The sequence below is a fragment of the Heliangelus exortis genome, chromosome Z (genome assembly GCF_036169615.1).
Source record: "Heliangelus exortis chromosome Z, bHelExo1.hap1, whole genome shotgun sequence".
NCBI classification, from domain to species: domain Eukaryota; kingdom Metazoa; phylum Chordata; class Aves; order Apodiformes; family Trochilidae; genus Heliangelus; species Heliangelus exortis.
The window spans coordinates 36,503,199-36,526,841 of NC_092454.1; the positions used below are offsets into that span (position 1 = coordinate 36,503,199).

General features: G+C 37.3%; 1 protein-coding gene across 1 annotated transcript in view; it reads left to right on the forward strand.

The window, feature by feature from the left end:
* The window catches only part of LOC139789828 (guanine nucleotide-binding protein G(q) subunit alpha), a 111,587-nt gene that overhangs the window by 82,734 nt on the left and 5,210 nt on the right, over positions 1–23,643 (forward strand). The window contains exons 4-6 of the mRNA XM_071730909.1: positions 7,378–7,506; positions 8,228–8,357; positions 22,381–22,534. Of these exons, the coding sequence (XP_071587010.1) occupies positions 7,378–7,506; positions 8,228–8,357; positions 22,381–22,534 (413 nt within the window). The remainder of the gene's footprint in view (positions 1–7,377; positions 7,507–8,227; positions 8,358–22,380; positions 22,535–23,643) is intronic.

Genomic DNA, 23,643 nt, shown 5'->3' on the forward strand with positions numbered 1-23,643 from the left:
CAGAATATCACTGATTGTTAACAGAGAGGAAAGAGATGAATCCTAATTATGCCTGCTTGTTAAAGTTCGTATTTCATCTTCTGTGAAACCATTGCATGTGTTGTAGTTTTTTGGTCATCTAGTAGTTTTGTATGACAATACTCCATCTGATTTTGGAGTTTTTCACAACCTCATCTGCACAATTAGCTCCTTCAACACCTGTCCATTAAAAACAATACTGTGGTTTCAAGTCCTCTTCTGAAACAAGTGCATTTCAGTGAAACTACTGTGTGGTGCTATGTAGGATGTGCTTAGGCCCACACAAAGGGAAAGATAAGTGTATGAATCTTAAGTTTCTACTACAGCTGTTTATTATGTTTCCTGGTATTGCCTCTAGCCATCATAACATTAATTCTTGTATTTCATGAAGCTGTAGAGTACTCTTAATGCATCATGGAACTGTGTGAGCCTTTGAGAAGGGCTGGTACAACAATGGTACAACAATGATGAATAACTATCTGTGTAACAGTAATTTGTTGGGGGTAAAAAACCCCTATGCTCATCATTTTTAAGACACATAAGCACATAATCAGTTTTTTACTAAGCATTTTTAATACTTTTCATTGATTATTTCTTACCTTCATTTAGAAAAACATACTTGAAGGTTCTAAAGCTGTATGTAGTTGGGGACAAGTTGTGTTACAGAACGTTAGATTCTACTTCTAGGTATTTACACAGCCATACTTGTGGAGGTTTTGCAGTTAGATAAAGACAACAAATAAAAATTAAATTTTGAAGTTTGTGATGAATAGCTCCAGAACTATGCTCACACAAACTTATTCCTTAGATATAGGAGGAAGGTTTGAAGAAAGGTAGGACATGAAATCTGCTGCATACCAAAGCATTTCATCCTATAGAAAATGTGAAGATTATGCAACAGAACTAGGGAAATTTAGAACGGGGAGTGGGGTTATATAAAGGATTACACAGTATGTATTTGTTTCAGGATCCTTTTTTGTTTTCATTCACTACTGAACATGTTTGTAATATCTCTATAATTTTTAAACCCCATTTTCTATTAAGAAAAGTTTGCACAAGGTGGGTTTTTTTATTTGGCAGCTTGGGTTTTTTTATTCTTTTTTAAATCTGGCTTTTTTTAACCATGTAGGAAATCTAGGGAGACAACTAGGTAGGATTTGAGGGGGATAAGGATAAAATGAACACAGTGCAGTGTTCTTCCTACCTCACTGCAAAGATCTCAGCTTTGCTCTGTTTACTTTAGATTAAGATCAGATAGATCTGGAAACTTGTAAACTTGCCTTCTATTTTTCACCAGTGGTGTAGAGGCTCAGAACTGCACATAGCTACAGAAATTCTGAAAATGCAGCCAGTACTTGTTTACACTTAGCTGTGATAATGATCATGTTTGTACACTTACGATTGATTCAATTTACTTTGCTGCTGCATGCTAGCAAAGAGGACACTTTCTTCAGTTATTCTGGCAGCTCTTTGAGGCGGGAAAAACGCTGCTACAGCAACTTTAACATTTTACATATGTGGAGTTGAAAGACAAGAAAGTTGTATGCATTTTCAAAAACGCAGAAAAAAGCTTTCCTCTTTCAAAGCTTGCTGTCCAGCACATGGTCAAAATTAGTGCTAATTTGGGGTAGTCCCATCAGCCAGTTCAGAGTTCTGCACAACAAACAAATAAAAATTGGGTCTGAGAGAGCATTTTGTAGAGAGTCATGCCTATGCCTGTAAGCCGTTCTAACTTAGAAAAAAACTTGGGTTTTCTCCTTTTTTTTTGTTTTGGTTTGGTTTTTGGTAACGTTAAACTTGAGAGCTTTAAATGATTATGGTTACTATCAAACCTGAAAAAAGTCAGCCATGTGGTTGAACAGAATGAAAGCATTTGCATAGAAAAAGGTTGCAGGTAAGCCTTACTTTTATAGCTGTGGTTATGCTGAAATGACCCAGCAAACTTTCTGTTAAACAATGAACTTTGTAGAATTTCTTGGGGTTTGTCACTTTCCCCTTCTTCTTTATTTTCATTCTCTCCATAGAGATTTAAGAAACAGTCATGTTGCTTGCTTCTTGGGTGGTAGCAAGTCATCTTTACTGAGTTTAGACTGACCCTTTTTTCAGTGCCAAAAATTATCTCAACATGTTTGATTTTGTTCTACATTTTTCTCTTGAAGTGTTTCTATTATGGTGCCAGCTGATCCCTTCTCCTCAGCAGAGTCTTTCAGAGGGGCTCTGCTCCCTGCATGCTTCTCCTGTGTTCAGAGGGTCTCACAGGCAGATTCCTTCTAAGCACAGGGATTTTTACTGTGCTAGTGAATATTAATTCAGCATCTTCCTACATCCACTTTGCTGTCTGACTTTGGAAAGAGTTACAAGGCTGTAATGATGAATAGAGAAATCTTATTTTTAATCTTGGAAAGGGAGATGAGTGTTACAGAGAGACAGAGGCTGTAGCTTTTATAACTTTATGTGCCTATGCCTTAATGTCTTCTCTTGATTAATTAGACAAAGCTCTAAACTTAGTTTAGTTACAGAAGTTAAGTTTCTCAAATTATTCCTAAGAAAATGCTTCTTTATCACTTAGTTACTTGCAGCAAAAATCTGATCTCAAAGATGCTGAAGAATAGTAGGTTATAGATAGTAGGATAAGTGCTCATGTTTCGTCATGTTGAAGATGCTTCATGACCTCAAGCACTGAAAGTAAATTCAAATCAGTTTTGATGGTCTGTCTTTGTTAGGTGATGTAGCTCTGGGAAAAGCTGAATGTTGAGCTACCTGTTCATGATGACAGCAGTAATACTTAACTTCTTGGTGAATGTTCTTGGTTTCTTTATTAAGTTTAGAAGTCTCGCTTTTTTTTGCATGATTTCTAAATGGGAAAGGAATGTTAAGAACGTACAGGGACAGTCAGTCTACTTCCATTCTCCCACTCCTGCTGTTCACTTTAAAGTGTGGACAAGAAGTGCCTCTGAAACATGCTGTCTTTCAAGGGCATTGTTAGCAGTCCCATAGCCTGGCAACGTCCCTGAAGCTAGCTTGCAGGCTTGGACCTTGTCACTGGTGATCTCAAGTGCATTAAAAATAAGTACTCCTCTCTCAGTGACTGACAAAATGCTTCCTTCACTTGTGGTCAGTGTGCAGATCACAAGCACACTGTAAGATGGTTGAAGTTTCTCCTGATGCCAACAGGACACTGCCAGCAGCTTGTTACAGATGCACTGCCTTGGTAATGCACCTTCTGCCTGTCACCATAGCAACCCCCTGGAAAATTACCTCAGCAGCCAGTTTCATTTTTATGAAACTAATTACATAAGTATAATTAACTTTTTTAACTCAGTCTGTTCTATGAATTTACTCAGACCCATGTGCTTTGGATTTATTTTTTAAAGTAATTCTGTGCTATCTTCCCTTTTTTGTTTCTCTGTACAACATCTCACTGAGTAGGCACTGTTTGGCTGAACAGCCATATAGCTACAGCATGTCTCATCAAAATAAGGCATTTCTTAGAAGGTGATAAAAATAAACTCAGAGTGCCGCATAGGTGAAACCTAAGTTGCTTCTACAGTTCCTGCTACCTGTGTAACTGTATTCCCCTTGGTAACACTGGTGGTTACCCAGTTTCCACACAGAATCACAGAATTATCCATGTTGGAAAGGGCCTCAGAGATCACCCAGTCCAACCCTTAATCCACTACCACTGTGGTTACCAGACCATGGCACTGAGTGCCACATCAGTTGCTTCTTAAAAACCTCCAGGGATGGAGAATCCACCACCTCCAATGTCTGATCACCCTCTCTGTAAAGAATTTTTTCCTAATATCCAACCTAAACCTCCCCTGGCAGAGCTTAAGCCCATTCCCTCTTGTTTTACTGATGGCTGCCTGGGAGAAGAGCCCAACCCCCCCCTGGCTCCCACCTCCTTTCATGGAGTTGTAGAGAGTGATGAGGTCTCCCCTGAGCCTCCTCTTCTCCAGGCTGAACACCCCCAGCTCCCTCAGCCCTTCCACACAGCCCTTCCTCCTTGCTCTTCTCTGGACCTGCTCCAGGACCTCGATATCCTTCCTGAACTGAGGGGCCCAGAACTGGACACAGGACTCAAGCTGTGGCCTCACCAGCGCTGAGTACAGGGGCAGAGTCCCTTCCCTGGACCTGCTGGCCACGCTGTTCCTGATACAGGCCAGGATGCCATTGGCCTTCTTGGCCACCTGGGCACACTGCTGGCTCATGTTCAGCTTCCTGTCACTCCAGACTCCCAGGTCCCTTTCTGCCTGGCTGCTCTCAGCCACTCTGTGCCCAGCCTGGAGCTCCCCATGGGGTTGTTGTGGCCAAAGTGCAGGACCCGGCACTTGGCCATGTTGAACCTCATCCCGTTGGGATCAGCCCAACTCTCCAGTCTGTCCAGGTCCCTCTGCAGAGCCCTCCTGCCTTCCAGCTTATCCACACTCCCCCCAACTTAGTGTTGTCTGAGAGTTTGCTAATGATGGACTCAATCCCCCCTTCTAAATCATCAACAAAGATATTAAACAGAACTGGGACAGCCCTTTTTTTCACTAGCCCTCGTGACAGCTGCCAGGGTATTTCCAGTACCCATATTGTTTTTAGGATTTTAAATTTTAAAGTTAATAAACTGGTTTGGAGCAGTCGTTGGCAACACACTTTTTGTGGAAGTTCCATGTTTATGACTTGTCTTGTGGTTTATTTGCAAGAGCCATTTGCAGCCATTTCTGGTGTTGCAGAAAAATTGGCACCATTGCAAAGGTCTATAGCAGTGCTTGTGCCTACATTTGAATTAGGCAGTTATTTTAGGATAGCCTTTGGATATCCGTAAATGGTTAATTTTTTTGTATGTGCACAGGCTTTTTTGTGTGTGCATGAGTTGTATTTGTATTTGTCAGAACTTTTTTGGGGGGCACATTAGGTAAGTGATTTAAATCCATGGCAAACTATTTTTTTGTAGCAGATTTACAACAAAGTAAATAAAAATCTTCATTTTCTTTCACTCAGCACCTAGTCTGAATTCAGAGACTTGAAACGTTTCACATAGCCCTGGCTTTTTAAGTCCTTTTCTGGTTGTAGATAAGCTAGGGGAGGAAGTTACTCCACCCTGCTTTCCTGCTGGATTTCATGGACTTCCCACACCCCTGGCTTTAATCATCAAATAGAAAAACTTAATTTTAACAATTTAAAGAGTATTCCTTCACTATTCCAAACCATTTAGACAGAAATATGTTACCAAGCCAACACACAATCAAAACAGCTTCCAGCTAGGGATGAGCGGAGGTGCAGGAAGAGGAAGCCTTGAGCCAGCAGTTGAAGGTGGAAAAGAATTGGCATTTAAAGGTCTGCTTGCTAAATCTATTTAAAATTATAAATAAATAGTGTAATAAGCTACAGGGTGCTTAAACCCTGTGCATGCCATACTGCATTCCATGGTTGATCAGAGAACTTTAAAGCCTAGCTTTCATGCAGGAAAGAAAAAAATAATTAGATTTCCAAACCGTCTGGTGTAATGATATGAAAATGTAAGTCTTCATTTTGGTAGTCAATAGATAAATAAAAGTGATAGATAAATGAAATTCTAAATTTTCAGTGTTAGAGGAACATCTGTATTCTGTGACAGTGGTGTGTCCTGGTAGAATGACATTAAATAACATGCTATTCCAGTTGTGTTTTCTTTTTAAATAAATAGTCTCATATTCCCTCTTAACCATTTTGTGAGTCACCCCAACAATTAGTTATTCAGATCAATCAGACTATCACCCCACTCCTCCAAATGCAATGTTCTCCAAACATTGGAGAATCTATTCTTCTGCTTGGGTTTTGTAAATGTAGTACTATGGATGTAGAAGTATAGTGTTACGAAGTTAATACAAAAGTCATGATAATGTATTGAGTGTGTGTTGATTTGCTTCCACTGGAGCAGAAGTTCCAATAAAGCAAAGGTTCAGTAAATCTTTCTAGCTATGCGTAACCATCTCACATAAACTTGTGGTGAGGATTATTTGGTAACGGTTTTTTGCTCTCTTCCAGACCTAACAAGTTAATTCTGTATTTTTGCTGTAAGGTAGAAATCAGGCTGCTTTGTCTTTTTTGTCATTGTTTAGGATAAGTTGCTCATTCATTAAGAAATCATTCAGAGCATCCAGAAGTCTGATTATTTCTTTTGTGTTTAAAAAGAGCACCTTCACTAGAAACTACAAGGGAAAGAACATGTTCAGACCTTAATGATACTTCATCATCATTTGATAAGCTACAAGACCATTGCTCCCTTCCTGTAGAATGAATGAGGGCATACATAGGTTAATGAATCTTCTCAGTGGCTTGTTCTAGGTCATTCTTTTGCTGGAAAGTAATCAAATGCCCAAAAACTTTATTTTGTGAAGCAGTCTTACTCCCTAGTGTCTGTCATGGGAAGAGCCCAATGTGTCTGGTGCACTGATTTAATAAGTAATACAGCTTCTGGACCCAAACAGGCTATCACACACATGGGTATACTCTTTTTTTGAAGAATCTCTCATGAGAATTAATGAAAAACTCAAGTACACTGGTGCTTTATGGTTGAAACTCATAATTAAGCAGTTGCAGAGAAGTCTTATGGTGTAGTTAAATAACTTTTACATGCAGTTTAGTAGCAATTTTTGAGTTATTTGCTTACCACCTGACATGTATTTCATGTACTATAAGCTTATTGACTTGGAAGTTTCAGTGTGAATACAGGATTTACATGTGACAAAGGCCTCACTAAATATTCATTGCTGCCTTCTGATAACCAGATCTGGAGAAATTTTTCATTTGCCTGTAGATGGTTTGGTTTTGTTTGGGTTTTTTTTTTTGTAATATTTAATTTCCAATAGTACTATTTATCCTCCTGTCATTTTATAACTGATAAAACTGATCGTGTTCTATTTTAGAGCAGCTCACTGTTCCTTCAGAGATTTATATTTGTCTATCCATGTGTCTGTGTAGGCACTGCATAATGAATATTAAGAAATGTGTTACCTAATCAAATAAAACCACAATTTTGTATTCCTGTAACAGTTTGTAATATTTGTCTCTAAACTGCCTCAAAGTACATAATTGAAAACTTTAAATCTTTGGTGAATTTCCATGTGAAAGCCAAGAAAATTTATATGAAAAAAACAAGAATAATTATGCTACCCTTCTGTAGAATGTACTTGAAACTATGGAAGTGTATAGGAAGGGCAGAGAGGGCACATTTTTCTACTTCATCTTTGATGCCTATAATGCTCTTTTTTCTGTTGTACTTCTTCCTACCCCACAGCCCATTTCCATTCCCAAGTCTTCCTTTCTCTTTTCCTTAGTGGGATGATGGTATCACTGTCTTATATTCCTGTTGTTTCTTCTTGTCTATAGCTATCTTAATGACTTGGACCGCATAGCAGATTCCACTTATCTGCCAACTCAGCAAGATGTGCTCAGAGTTCGTGTCCCAACAACAGGGATCATTGAATATCCTTTCGACTTACAAAGCGTCATTTTCAGGTAGGAAAAATGTTTTAAGAACCATTGCTTTGTTTCCTTTTACATTAGTAATACCATGTATAGAGTATCAGTTAAAAGTATAAAAAAGCACTTACTCTAGTTTTTTTAAAGTTGGGCTTGGTCATTTTGTTTCTGACTGCCCACTGCCCACACATGATAAGGAACTGGTGTTAAAGATGGCAAAAGGATGGAAGACAGTTATGTTAACTATACAATTGTAGTTGCAAGTTAGATACCAGTGTGTAGACATACAGAAATATGAGATGAAATGGGAATACACTTGAGCAAATCTGAGTTTTAATTTTGACTAAGTTTTAATTTTAGTAGATAGATACCGTAATTTATTTGTTGTCTTAAAATGGGACACATTTTAAGGATTAAATTTCAACTGTAGTAATTTTAGGGGAAGAGGGCACACCACAAAGTCTGTTATCTTCACATCTGTTTCTTCTGTATACACAAGATATACATTGTCAAGTCATGGCTCATGAGACCTTTGTACCTCAGAAATCTGAGGGTTTTAAGACATAAAATAATTCACAAAACACATCAGACTTAAAAGCAAATATATTAAACTGTCTACTTACAACAGATTCCATTAAAAGTCTTTAGAAAAAAAAACCAAAGTCTATTTTCAACTGAATTCTTGAGTTTTATCATTGTGTGTGTGCTTGTGTATTTGTCTGTTGAGGTATTCATAGAGTTGATGCTAATTTTGCAGAATGGTGGATGTAGGAGGCCAACGATCAGAAAGAAGAAAATGGATCCATTGCTTTGAAAATGTCACATCTATCATGTTCCTAGTAGCTCTTAGTGAATATGATCAAGTACTTGTGGAGTCAGACAATGAGGTAAGCAAGCATCAGCAAAAAGGACCAGTTTAAAAGAAAAAATAACTTCACTTGTCCCGTCCCAGGTGTTTTTCAAATGCAGTCATGCACAACTGCACCCAGTGGAGTGAGCAACACTACCAGGGATCAAGAGGGGTGGAGAGCATCAGTCTTCCAAGTATGGCAAAGCTGATTTGATTAATGGAGGATTCAAAGAAACCTATCTGTTTTATGTTGAAGGCGAATACAGTTGAATGCAGAGAAATATTCTTAGTGGAGCTATTTTAGCCGTTCGTGTTACATACCAGAGCCACAAAAAGAGGTGGAGGAAATGAAGGCAAAAGTTATAGATTCTTTGCTAGAACAGAATTAGATTCTATCTAGAAAGGAATTACGTAGAAAACTTAATTCCTTTAACTTAAACCATAGGATTTATATTGCATTTTTATTTCAAAAAATAACAGAAGTAAGAAAATGGATGGCAAAAGGAGGCAAAGCACACTAGTGTCCAGTATTTTGCTTGCAATTTTACAGAGCAGGGGTATGATTCAATGCTTTCATTTTTTTGCCTTTCCTGAGGACTTCTTTCAGTTATTCATGAAACTTGCACCGCCAGTGCAAGTCTTTTAAGGCATACTTTAAAAAGTTACGTGAAAAAAAGAAAATATTTGACTATTCTTCATGGCTACATATATGTTTATTTCACTGCTTAAGAGAATCATTGGCTTAACAAGGTGAAACAGGTGTCATTCAGGTTTGTATGCTGAACTTTCTTCAGGATTCCTTTTTAATATGGTCTGGGAGATCTGAAAGCATTTACATTTATAGTCTTTCCATGAGAGAATGATGTGCTTATGTCAGTTATATAGTCAATCATATAAGTAAAAGCTGAATCTACAGAAATGATGATAAGATATGCCAACTTCATCTCTTGTGTATTTTAGAAGCTAGACACATGTAGATAAAAAGCCAAGTCAGATTTGGCTCATTTCAAGACAAGCTAGATATGTCTGGTTCAGTCTTTTTCTGTTTGCATTATTTTTTGTAGCTATAAAGTCAACCAAAAAGTATCAGGCATTTTAGTTATACCAATTAAAGCAAAATACATTGGAAATATAATGAGGAAAAATCAGTTATGATACATTTCAAGCCCTCTTCTGACTACCTAGAATCAACTTCCAAACTTCCTGATGTTATCTATTTATCACAGTGTTTTTATAGTGTTTTTCTCACAGGGAGAAGTTCTTGTTTGTAGGAACTCTCTCACAGGGAGAGGTTTACCAGACTGGTTCCCTTTTTACAGTATCCTGTTCTAATTAGTTGCCTTGTTCAAACCATTGCCCAGGTATGTCACATAACTTCAGTGTGCAGATTGTGACATAGACATCCCTACTTGTAGAGGACAAAGCAGTATCTTCTAGGCTGAATCATTTGGAGTATATAAAACTGCTCTGTGGCCTTGAAAGCTAAAAGGGAAAGGGTCCATGTTCTGTGAATTGAACAGAACATCTGACTGAAGACTTCCTTAATGTTTTGTGCTCTCCAGCAACTGAAGTGAAACCTAAACTTATGACAGCTTTTCCATGGCCACTTCCCAACTGTTGTGAAAATACCACTCTATGCATAAAGCTGTTCTGACTGTTCACATTTTCACTCTTTGAAAATACAGTGCAGGCCAGAGTTGTAAAACTCTTTATTGGCTTGCAGATGGTTCTTCCACCTAAACTTGCTGCTAAACTTTTTATGTTTCATGTTAACAGCAGTGGAAAGCTTCCAAAGCTTTTTGTCTTTCAGTTTACAATGAATTTATAATAATTTTTGTTTTCCTGTCTACATACATAGCCTAGAAGTGATCTTCCGCAGCCTTAGGCCTTACTCAAGCTGTATGGTGGATCCAGACTGTCTTAGTATGTATGTGGGCAGCTTAGTTTTGTGCTTTTAGCAAGCTGTAGCCCCTCTTTCTAGATTTTGTTATTATAACAGAGCGCTACCTTCCTCCCTTCCTTTTCCCTCCCCTGTGTCTCTAAACCTTGCAGTCCCAGAATGGATGGGAGAAGAATGTTCCGCATAAGCATAGTTTTTCTGAATGTGGGTGTGGCAGAAATAAGGGAAAAGGTTTTAAATGTGTGATTTGAGACTTTGTATTAAGAAGCTTATCCCCCTGAAATACCTTTATTTTTCACTGGTGTGTGACAGGCTCAGTAGAGAAGCCAGTAATTTAACTCTGAGACTGGTAATCAGCCAAGAGGTACTGTTGTACAGTTAACATTTGAATTGTGGAACAGTATTAAAATTTCAGCACCAAAGTGATATAGTGTGTGCAAATGCCCTACTTTTTTCATATGTATGCCATCAGTGTGATACTATGATAGAATCTAATCCTTCTCTTATCTGTGTGCCTCTTACTGAAATGAACTGACTCAACAACTTGCAGTGTTCTGCTACTGCCTTTGGTTTGCATTCATGGCCTGATTAAGCAGTATGATTTTTGTAAAATGACCTACTTTCTTTTTCTAATTAGTCCAGTGCATGTTCTTGCCTGAAGTCTTTTTCCTCATAATGTTTTTTTAAAAGACTATGTTTTAAAATAATTTGTAGGATTCTTTTTAGTTACCACATTGTTTCATTAATCTCAGTTTACATGAGTAAATACAAATCTGTAAAAATTATTTGCCACTAGGTGCATGTGTGTTTATGTGACCGTCATCATGAAGTTGTTTTAGAGCTCCTAAGAATTTTGATTGGTGTTTCAAAATGTAGTGCCTGATAGACTCATTTTAAGTCCATTTCTTACTTTGTTTAGCATATACAAGAGCAATACATTTGGTTTACAAATCAGATGAGGCTATACTGAGTTGAGGGGACTCACTAGTGTCTATCAAGGACTTTTACTCACTGGGTATGTGTAGGATTTAGCTGGGAACTGTTTGTCTTCATGCCATTGGAGAAGCAGGAATGTAACTACTCTGTGAGGGGACATCATACATAGAAAATAAGTCAGGATTCAGACATGGCATTGCATTCCCACAGCAAAGGTCTGCAGTTAAGAGAGCTGAGGGCTTCAAGCCTGAAGAAGAGCAACCATGGCTGCCCAACTGTACTTGAACTATTATTCCTCTAAGAGACAGTACTCAGAAACAGCATCATCTCTTGTCTCCTAAATATATATCAAGACTGTATATAACTAAGCATCTGATTTTGTTGCACAAATGCAGAATGAGAAAAATTGGTAAGGACATATATATTTTAAATTTCCAGATAATGTGTAGTTTTGAATTCTCTTTCTGTTTCTAAATACATGGGAGATGAGAGATAACAAACTGTTCCAAATTCTGCCCTTAATAAAACAGCAAGTCTATCTAGATGCATTGGTGGAAATTAGGACAAAATTTGATCCAGAGGACATAATAAACTAATTACAGTAATAGTACTATAAATTAAGTAAATCATCCCTCAGTATCATATGATGTGAAGAAGAAACATGTTTAAGTTAATCAGATGTTTGACCTTTTCACTTTTTCAGAGAAGTCTTCACAAAACTAGAGGCGAGATAAAATTAAGGAATCATCTGGTAAACTAATTTGTGGTTTATTATGTCTTATAGGTCAGGTTTTTGCTCTGGATTATACCAATGGATCTAATACAGAAAAGCGCAATTTATAACTTTTCCATTTTAAAAATCAACTTCTTCTCTTAAATGAAGAATTTTTTCTAGATAAAGTGTATTACTCCATGTTCCAGGATATGCTCCGTTTAAATACTTATCACAGGTGGCTCTTCTAAACACATAAAATCTCATGGTCTCAGTGCAGTGAGTGCAAATAGGTGTTCCAGTCCTCATAGTTGAACGAGGAACCACTTGAAGGACTAGAGACATCACAGTGTACCTGTAAAATGTGGTTTCATTGTAAAAAAGGTTTTCATTATCTTTGCAGACCTTGTTAAGCACTTGGAAAAGGCAAAGTGTGGGATGGTATTTATTGATGCCTGTGTCTGTTTTTCTTCAGCATTAGCGCACCATAAGTCTCAAGGTATATATGATTTCATATAGTACTTATGGACCTATAGTAGTTATACAAAAACGGGCTTTTTTATAGGTAGAGATCTTTCATTACTGGCTTTATTAAAATAATTCAGTTAGAGACTAACATATTAAAATGACATTAAAATAATTACATGAAACCCATCACAGGCATTTTTAGTGTGAACCCATTTGTGTGTGTATATAGGTGTGTAGATCCAGACACACCTGCTCATGGCTTGCATCTGGAGAAAATATATCTGCAAAAGTGACAAGTATCTAAAGCCTAGATGGAACTTTTGTAGTGTTTGTCAGTGTGATCTATTAACAAGTCACAAATCTGTGCTGTTTTCCAGTCACACTTTCTTTTGATGAGTGATGAAAATAATAAGTGGCATGAGTCCAGAGTTCAGAATATTTTCACTCTTTATGGAGGCAGTTATCTGAAGCATGTATTTAATTTTCTTCATCAGAACTCTCTTGTTGTTCACATCTGGGCATGCTTCCACTTCTCTTCCAGTGCTTTGTGTTCCTTATTGACAGGCAAGTCCGATATAGCTTCACACGAAGGCTAAAAATCCTTTAAGAAAACAATACTGAGATCAGAGCACTTCTCTTTTCTGCACTGTGAACAAACTTAATTCTGTAAGCTGTTTTGATGTTTTTTTCATCAGCATTCAGCAATCTAGAGCAATTGAGCAGAGGAATAGTACAAACTCCCAGATACAATTGAATCCTCAGATAGTCTTATAGTTATGTAACAATGTTGTTCCCATGGAAAATAAAAAACTCCAGAACTCATTGTTTATTTGGAAACTAAAAAAAATAACACATTAACCACCTCTGCCAAACCTTGTTGCTGTAGTAGGTATTGTATCTGTTCACATGTACGCATGTGTTGGTTTGTGGATAAAGAATCTTTTGAATGTAAAGTATCAGTAATAGGCAGCATTTGCATAAGGAAGAGTCTGAGCCTCTGTCTCTTTGTTGAAGTGGGTGGTTGATCATGGAAATGGAAGGTTGAACGATTGTGAACCAGCTTGCAGAGGCTGCCAGAAATGCTGCTGGTTAACATTGCTGTTGGCAGAAATTCCTGGCAAAGACAACTGCACTTACTTCTTTTCAATAACTGTCCAGAAAACTGCCTTTTTCAGTGACATTTTAAATTATTCTTACCTGTTTTTCTCAAGAATATGGAGATATTAAGGAAAACTAGTATTCTGGTATTTGTGTTATTTCATCAAAATTATTGTAACGACCATTTTCTAATTTAAAAAATACTTGATAGCAATGTTTGGAGCATGTTTTTTGGCTACTTTTTTTTGGACAGTACTTTTGTGCTTTGACAGTTTGTAAAAATTTTGATTAGGTGGATTTCAGCTGTCATTTGGTTCATCTGTCCCTCTGCAGGGGACATAAACTTGCTATATATTTGCACATGCAGCATTGCGAATTTAAGTTGTTGGAGATGTGAGAGTTATTCTCCCAGGTGATTTTAAAATGGAGTTCTCATATACAGAGATGTCTTTCCGGTCTTCTACCAGCAGCTTGGAGGGGTTTTATGTTTGTTTGTTTGTTTGAGGGTTTTCTTGTTTGGTTGGTTGGTTTTGAGTTTTTTCGTGGTTTTTTGTTTGTTTATTTTTGGTGGGGTTTTTTTCGGTTGTTGTTTTTTGGTTGGTTGGTTTTGGTTTGGTTTTGGTTTTGTTGTTTTGTTTCTTTTTTTGTCAGGCTAGTTTGCAGAAAGATTCAAGACTAGTCAAGAACATAAAGGAATCATTGATGAGCTCTGCGTTTGAAGTTGTCTCTTACTGCATTGGAATTACTATTTAAAATATTTGCATAACCATTCCAGTTTTTTCTTAGATGGTGAGTTACGCCAGTATAGCTGCAAAACTGTGGCAAAAATCTGAAATGCTTCCAGTTTTGATACTGTATTTACTTTTACATAGTAGAAGACTCAGCACTTACCTCCCACTTTCTGATTTCCTCTTATTTCCCAGAGGAAAATGTAGCATCTCTATTTCATGTAGCAGCTCTATTAAATTTCTAACCTAGGAATACACGTTAGGTTTTTTTGGGTGGCCAGGTAGTGCTCCAACTAAAGTAATTGCTGAAAACTGTTTTTGGAGTAGGGAGACACAGCTAATCAGTACTGACTATTGTACAAAAAGCATTTACATACAGAAGATTTTGCCAGGTAAAATAATAAGCACTCATGCATCACTAACTCTTCTACAGTTATTGTCTCTGAATGCCCTCATGCTCAAATACACATTTGTTACTAGCATATATATATATATATATGGTATATATATATCCATATGTATCTGTATATCAATATATCTATATACACAGTGCACGCTGTTGAAGGAAAAATGCATTTTGTTTACCACCTCACTGCCTTCTGTCTTAATTTCAACAAAATTCAGTCCCTCAAAATCTGTGAAATCCTAATTTTTTCAACAGACACTGTTTAAATTACCACAGATAATTATGACAAAAATTAGATGCTGCATTTTTATTTAATATGTAAATTTTACAGTATGCCCACTAGATGCCACTCTAGACAATGAAAAGACATTAATCAGTGAAACTTCACTACTTCTGTGTTGCTTCAGATTAATATTTTACTTGGTCTTTTCTTTCAAAGCACTGCTTGTTGGCTGGGAAATGCTGCTTTCCCTTCACTGGGTACCAACTGATACAGCTTGTAAATACTGATTTAGTGCTTTTCCAGTATTTTCACAACAACTCTCCTCAGTCTCTTGTGGCGTCTTGTCTGCTGTATTTTTTATTCTGTGCTTTTTGATAGTATTTTTGCACTGGACTAGTGGCTATGCCATGTTGTGTGAAAGATAGGAGAATTTTATGCTGGCATCTGTAAATCATGATGAGAAAATCTGAGTAGCCCCAGTTTGGAACTGACCACAGACTTAAGTGGGGCAGTGAGGCCAGCAGACTGCGGAGGGTTGTGAAAACAGTGGTCTTGATGCTCATTTTCTTTGTGTCAGCTGCCTGCAAAGCCATGGCTGCTGCTGCTGCTGCTGCTGCTGCTGCTGCTGCTGTTGTCAGAGGGGGTTGATGTGAAGATTGGTTGGCATCATTGCTGAGAATGCTGTCAGCTACCGAGAACGTTTTGAGACAGCTCCAGCTGCACATTCCTGTATATTAGTTATTCACAGATTTCTTTCTGCAGCTTTTTCCATTGAAGCCAAAGTAATATTTTTCTGGAGGCAATTAGGTGAGTTCAAGCTGGCTCATAAAATCAGACCTAGCACTTGAACAAACAAACTATTAAATATTGCCTGCTTCCCACTGTTCCTGTCCTCTTTTCATACAGCCTCACTGTCTTGCTTAGTTTGGCAGGGCTTCCTTCTCACTGCATTTGACGGAAGGTCAGATCCCCAGTGCTGGCCTTCTTCTATACTCCTTGAATCCTATCCCTACTTCCAGTAAAAATACTGTATCATGAAACATAACAAGATTGTTATTGTTTCTTACATAACAAAAAGTGCATCTGGTTAAGGGTAACTGTTTTTCATAACAGTGAGTAATTCAACAAATTTGTATTATCAAACATTCTTTACTTAAACAAATATAAAATATTGTGGCAATAATGCTGCGTGATTAATAAAGGAAAATGGTGACCCTGCAATGGTATGAGCTATCATTGGCAACAGAAAAACAGAGAATAATAAGTGGTTTTGTTGGAGAAATTATCCAACAATATTTTTTTCTGCCACGAGATCCATAAAAGCTGATTTGGTCTTAAACAGAGACAGGAAATCCCTGCACAAGGTTAAGGGGAGATTGATTAGTCAAATAAATTGCTTCGTATTTTTTTATTAATCCTTGAATCATTCTAAATTGAAATAGTGAAGCCACGTTAGAATGTTTAATCTGTTACAGTAAGCTCAGGACCTAAATTACTGTATTTGCTCAAGCAGATAAAAATCTACTAAAAAATCTCTAGGACATCTTTCCATTCTTGCAAAACAACTACATAGTACATATCTAAGCGACAAAATATCACAATTTTTGATCACCACCTCTTTCCTTTTCTTCTCCCTCTGATATAACTGCAGTTTGTAAAAACAATTTCGTGATCACATAAGCTGTTGGGAAAGTCATGAAGGGCCCAGAACCCTTATATATGAAGACAGAGTGAGGAACCTGAGTTTGTTTAGTCTAGTAAAGAGGACACTGGTGCTTAGCAACAAATCTTTGAAGAGTTTCTGATGTGCCATGGAGCCAAACTTTTCTAGGTAGACGATATAATGAATTGCAGCCTGTGAAGTTCAAGTTATGTATTAGGAAACATAACTATATGTTTCAATATAATATCAATATAATGTGTACGATACATTATAGTTATTGTAATCCATATGTAGAGGATTTCAAGACTTGCAAAGAAAAATCCATGGCTGGCCTGCTTCAGAGTTTTCAAGTAGTAGTCTACTTGAATGAATAAAGAACAAAACTAGATGAACTCCAGAGGTGCCTTCCAGCCAACATTTCTGACTCAACACTGCTGCCATTTAAGTATTGTTTCAGTGGAAGATGTGTGAGTCACTGTGAGCTCTTACAGCTGTTCATATTCAAACAAATTAAACGAGAGGTTGTTATTAATTCATGCTGTATGGAGCTTAGTGCTATCAGCAGTACAGTAGCATCTCTAATGATGCTTATGTACACAATCATGCTCTCTGTGCTCTCATAGATTGTAATAGTAATGTCAGTCATCTACTTGCACTGGTTTTACTACTGGTAGACCTAGCTCTTTCTCAGAAGCCATCCAGGAAGCCAGACCCTGGCTGGGTCAGGCCAGACCCCTGAATGTGTGAGCAGTATTCTTGTTACATGAAGAGCCTGATTTTGGAACTAAACTGGCAATTACTGATTTTAATTTTAAACGAGTAGTTTCTGGTCAAATAAAGGCAAAATTCTCCAAATTTAGGCAGCCCAACGTCTTGCTGCAAAGAATGTAGAAGATTGCCTCTTGGGAAGAGCTACATAGGAATGAAGAGCATATGATGATATCATACTATTCCTTTCCTAACAGCAGTTGACAGCAAGATCTTGAGTTAAGCCTAATGATAAGCAGCAGTATAGCTCTGCAGAAGTGCATCCATTTTTGTAGTTAGAATTTGCTGAATCCAGCTTCTTTACATGCTAATAAGAAATTAGTTATTCTCCTAATGTTCATCTTCAGAGCTTGTGTTGGATATCAGCTACTGCCATGACTACACTTGCTCTTTGTTACAGCTATGCTGAGTTCTTGAGTAACAAGTGTAATAAAAAGAGTCTTAAATTAAAAATACAGTTTACCATGTTTTCCTGGAAGTCTATAACTTTCCATTAGTACAGAAGTTGTAACATTTCATTTCTTTGTTTCTCTGTTGTGCCTTTGCCTTCTTTTAAGCTTTCTTACTCTGGTTTCTGTTCAAAAAAATTTTAAAAAGCAAATGGTTAATGCAGTATGTGGACTAGTTTCAAAAGCAGAAGCCAGAGTCTAACTGTTTTTCATAATAATACCTGTTATTTTCAAGTTTATAATGCTGGCATTTGGAACAGTTTTTTAAAAGTGCTGAGAGTTTTATTTGTATTTAATTAGAACCTGTCTTCCTTCCCCTTAAGAGCAGGGATTGCAAAAAAGCCAGTGAGATTTCCCATAATTACCAGCAATAATGCTGGTAAGCATTATTATTTACTTGCTAAGAAAGGGTTCAGAAATGGAAAAGCCACTCAACTGAGGGTGTGAGTTACAGGGAGAGAACAGAAGAGATAGATTCTTTAGGTTTTATTATGTTATGACTACACACCAAGAGCAGATACAGCTATGGTCACTTTACAGTTAGTATATGTCTTCTCTTTAGGGTTTGCTAGGTACTTGTTTTCCTTACACTCTGTTTATATTGCTCAACCTTTGTATGAAGTTATATTGTTTGTTTATTAAATTTTTCCCCCTTCTCCAAGTCCTCTTGAGTTGTCAACTATATTATTATTAGTTCTATGCATAATAAACTTATAAAAGAACCAGGAGTGAAAAATAAAAGCTCACAACAATAAACCCCACCAGTGTTAACATTCAGTTACAGATTTTCAGTTCCCTTGGTTTGATCTTTAGGTGTCAAGGTGACATGACTGCAATAACCACCCTTGTAAATTTGTGATGCTGTCAGATACAGCTGACATTTTTCATTCAGAGGATCCCTGCAGACAATAAAAATGCTAAAATATGCAGAATCAGTAAGAAGAGGCAATAATTTCATTAGACTAGCTGATATAATCAGAGAAAACAGACGAGGTCATGGACAGTTCCTCTATGACGTTGCATCTAAGGTTTTCTTCCAATGAAACACCACTGACCATAGTAGTAGTATATACATCATGTTACAAATGTCATGCAATGAACTGAAAACTAATTTTTTTCATTAAGATCTTTATGAAATATTTGCAAGACATTTTTAAAATATATAAATGATGCAAAATCTGCACCTTCGATTGACTTATGTCTCCTTTTAAAGTTATAGCAGTACCATCTTATTACGTATGTCTCAATGGTAAGTTTTGATATCATAAGGTTTTTTCCCACACTTTTATTGAATGAGCAGAATATACAATTTTATGGTCTTTTTCTTGAGAATGATTTCAAATGATTCAGTGATTTAAACAAAAATTCATAGACCTGTTATTTGTGGATCTTAAGGCCTGTGACCCTAACAGATTTTGACAGTTTGTCATCCTTTGCCCACTTCTTAGAAAAATGTAGAATTGTAGGACAGTTTGTCTTGGAAGGGACCTTAAAGACCACCTATTTCCCAACCCTCTTCATGGGCATGGACTCCTCCCAATAAACCACACTGCTTGAGGCCTCATCTAACCTGGCCTTGAATACTTTCAAGGCCAGGAAGCAGCTCCACTGCTCCCCTTGGCAACTTGCTCCAATGTCTCACCATGCTCATAGTGAAGAATTTTCTCTTAAATGTCTACTCTAAATGCACCTGCAGCTTTCCTAATGTCTTAATCCCTGCTGGTTACTTTATTCTGCCAGTGGAGGTGTGGTAAGTGCTGTTCAGTAGTGATGTACGCTCTGAAATAATCCATACACTGAGGTAGTTGCTGTACCTCAGTTACCATTTGGTGTGCAAGATTTTACTGCCTTACCTTTCCAGTATTCTCAGCTGGTATGACTGTAGAGGGCAAGATCACTGTACCATAAAAAATAATTTTACTTATGTGGTGAATTTTTTATCTTTTCCCACATTCCGTGGCTCCCAGGTAATTTTGTTTAGGATTGGATAATTTAAGACAACATTAGCAAGGTCAGCAGTCAACTGCTGTTGCCTCATTAAAGGGTACTCTCCCAGAATCAGGAATAGATTCAGATTTAGCCTGACTCTTCCTGGAACCATTGTTAACTGGATGACTTCTGGGGATAAATGGCTTCTGTATGAAATGAAGCTTTGATTGTGCTAAAGAACACAGTGAAGTGAATGCAACTGGGATAATCCCATAGTGTTTTATTGACTTAGTTGCTGACATCCTGAACTATGTATTTTTTTTTAAAGCAGTTCAAGTGGTTTTTTTGGTTGTGTTAGGCTGTACTTCCTGACTACTTTTGTTAACTTCTCAAAGCTGTAATTATTTCCTTTGTAACAATATTTTTTTCTAAGCAGCTCTTTTACAATACTCCCTTCTTAGTAGGCATCCCAGATTGGTTTTGAATTAATTGAACTATCCTTAAAATCATGGAAACCTATGTCATCTCCGATCTGCTTGTTGTGTGGAGGTAGATATCTCATCAAGGAGATGCTGAAATCAGATACTTCAAATCAAATATGAGAGGATTTGAGAGACATTTATTATAGGAAAAAAGTGACTCTGAAATGCAGTTCATACTATACAGTATTCATAGTCAATAGATCATCCAAGATATACTCTTCTTACACTGAAGACACGATTTTATTTTTTTTTTTATTATGGATGTCTCCTGATACTTCTGTGATACACACCACTTACAGGGTTAATGTTTTAGCTGATCAGATGCCAGAAATGTTTTTAGGCATGATATCAATGTAGCTTTAGTCTGCATGCCTTTTCTGCTTCATCTTGTTTGGCATCCATTTCAAGCAGAAAATGAAAATGTACTCTGGGTATAATAAAAACATTTGCAGAACACAGTTTTCTTGAGCTTTCTTGGAGGAAGGGTCATAAATTTACCTAAATGGATTTATTTATTTTGTCTTTGTAATTCTGTGTTATGTGTATGGGGGAAAAAATAGCATTATAGAAGAAAATATTGCAGCCCTCTTGAAGGATTTTTGTCAAAAGCAGGTACACTTACTCTAGATAAGTTATTTTGTTGTGTTTTCTGTTCACTTTTGTTACTGACGATTTTCAGTAGCTAACAAATTTATTGCCAAAGAAACTACTAATTGAGTCATAATGCTGTTTCACCTTCTAGATGACACACTAGAATATATCAAGTGCTAATGAGGTTCAGTAAACATTTCTAATTTGAAGTAATTTGTAAGTTTATATTGCCTTCTCTCTTTCATCAGCTGTAAAAGTGAAAAATATCCTGTGTAGTTCACATCACCTTTCTTGTTTAACAAAGGCTGTGTGAAATGTTGAGAACAAAACACAGACTGATTAAGAGTTATTCAAAGGACTTGAGTTTTGTGCTCAGCTCTGTTGACATTTCAGTTTTTCTCCTCTCTGACTGAAATCCTGGCACCATTGAAATAATTGTGAGTCATACAAACTGATTACAAGAAAGATTTTACTCCTCTGCATTACCTTCTCTGTCTGTGTTTTTCTTTGACTATTTTACCCACCACTCCAGCATGTGGTAAAATCTTAAGACATGAGACCAAAACATCAACTTACATAAAACAGAATAATTTTGGGGTTTATTTGGGGGGTTTTTGGTTTGATTTTTTGGGTTTGGTTCTATTGTGTTGGTCGGTTTGTCTGGGTTTTTTTGTTTTTATTTTTTTTACATTTGGGGTTTTTTTGTGTCTCTCTAAAACACAAATTAATGCAAGTACAGTTACTTAATACGAAACTGAGATATCTGATGGATTGTTTTATGGCCCAACAGCAGCAGAATCTGCAAGATTCATCTTACTGTTACTCTCTGGGACCCTACTTGGTGGGGTTTTTTTTCAGGGGGCTGAAGCTTAAATAATAGTAAAGGGAGTAAGTTAATATGTTTGTTTTGAACTCCATTTGTTGTGACTCTGTATTAACCACATCATGGCAACCTTACAGTTCTTCAGAACTGTATTAATTTGTAACAATTTTACAGTAACAGAAAAGTATTACAAGTAGAACCCTGTGTTTCTCTTATATTTTAGCTATGATGCAAAGTTGTTTTCAGGACCAGCTAATCAATTAAAGTAAAGGCAAATTTGGAAGCTTACAGATTTTTAATTTGTTCTGTCATAAGCCTTTGGTGTTGATGAAATTTTCTCAGGCTCTGAACATACTTGCAAAGATTTTGAAGCTGACTTTCTAAAAATTGTCTAACTCTGCATTAAAGGTTTGGGAAAGGCTTATAAAATAATCTTTTTAGACCTTGAATTCTTTATTATATCTTTTTGTGGTATACTTGTTCCTACCATGAATTAATTCAATATGCTACCAATCTGAGATTCCATTTGTTCCATACTGTGAACCAATTCAGTAGCCACCAGTTTGCTGGCTGGTCATAATTTTGTGTACTCAGACTTAACAAATTTACCTGTTACAGTTTTCATGTTCATTGCCTGTGTTGTAAAGTGTACTTGCACTTGAACAGTTGAATTTGCAAAAGGAAAATCCCTACTTGTTTAGCTAACAGCTTACTTATTAATTGTGACTTAATTACTTGAACCCTACATATTGATAGGAAGGTGCAAAATATGCTATGGATCTGTTTACCAGGTAGAGTGAAATTGTCTTAACAAAATTTGAAAAATAAAAAGAAAATTAAATCATTCCATGACCAACAAAATTCTGCTCTCTCTGTTATTCCAGAATCGAATGGAAGAAAGCAAAGCACTCTTTAGGACAATTATCACATATCCATGGTTCCAGAACTCTTCAGTCATTCTGTTCTTAAATAAAAAAGATCTCCTAGAGGAGAAAATTATGTACTCCCATCTAGTTGATTATTTTCCGGAGTATGATGGTAAGTACAATGATACCAAAACTCATGTCCTATCTACACTGCAGCAATGGCAAATTTAATAATGTTGTCCAAATGCTAGACAGATGGGAAAAAGTAGCATGAGGAGGAGACCTGCTAGCCAGCATGGCAAATTGAGCTGATTAAACTAAGCTGAGCAATTCTGCTGCACAGTGTAACAGCATTATGAGTGACCATGGCTGGGAGGAAAAGAACTGAAAAATATTGATGTAGTGCTTCTTACATAGATTTTGAATGGCTCACATGGAAACACTTAGCAAAAGCTGTAGGCTAGGGAGTAGTGGGAAGGCAACAGGGATTGTTGTACGTTGTATGGCAGTTCTTTTCCAAGTTTCTGTATTATTTAGTTCACAACCATTTTGCAGTCTTAAATTTAAAGACTGGCTCATTCTTTTTTATTTTTTTCTGAAGTCCTGAGGTCATGCACATTCTAACCTTAATTTTCCATACTTTAACTTCAATCAAAAATTTTAATTATAGTAGTCAGTAGAGGTGTGATTAGGTAAACAAATTTGGATGCAGGCTTTTAGTAGTGCAGTTGATGGACAGACTGGAGAGTTGGGCTCATTCCAATGGGATGAGGTTCAACACAGCCAAGTGCCGGGTCCTGCACTTTGGCCACAACAACCCCATGGGGAGCTCCAGGCTGGGCACAGAGTGGTTGGAGAGCAGCCAGACAGAGAGGGACCTGGGAGTCTGGATTGACAGGAAGCTGAACATGAGCCAGCAGTGTGCCCAGGTGGCCAAGAAGGCCACTGGCATCCTGGCCTGTGTCAGGAACAGTGTGGCCAGCAGGTCCAGGGAAGGGATTCTGCCCCTGTACTCAGCCCTGGTGAGGCCACACCTCGAGTCCTGTGTCCAGTTCTGGGCCCCTCAGTTCAGGAAGGAGATTGAGGTGCTGGAGCAGGTCCAGAATGTGAGTGACCAAGCCAAAGGGTAGACCCTGTTGCAATTTAGAAGCTGTAGGAGTGTTGAGTACTCACTTTGGTTTGCTTGAGAGACCTTATGATTATTATACAGCATAACTTAGATAACGAGTGGGTTTTTTAGAACGTGAGCCTTTGCGGTCAAGCACCTTCAGCTGGAAAGCA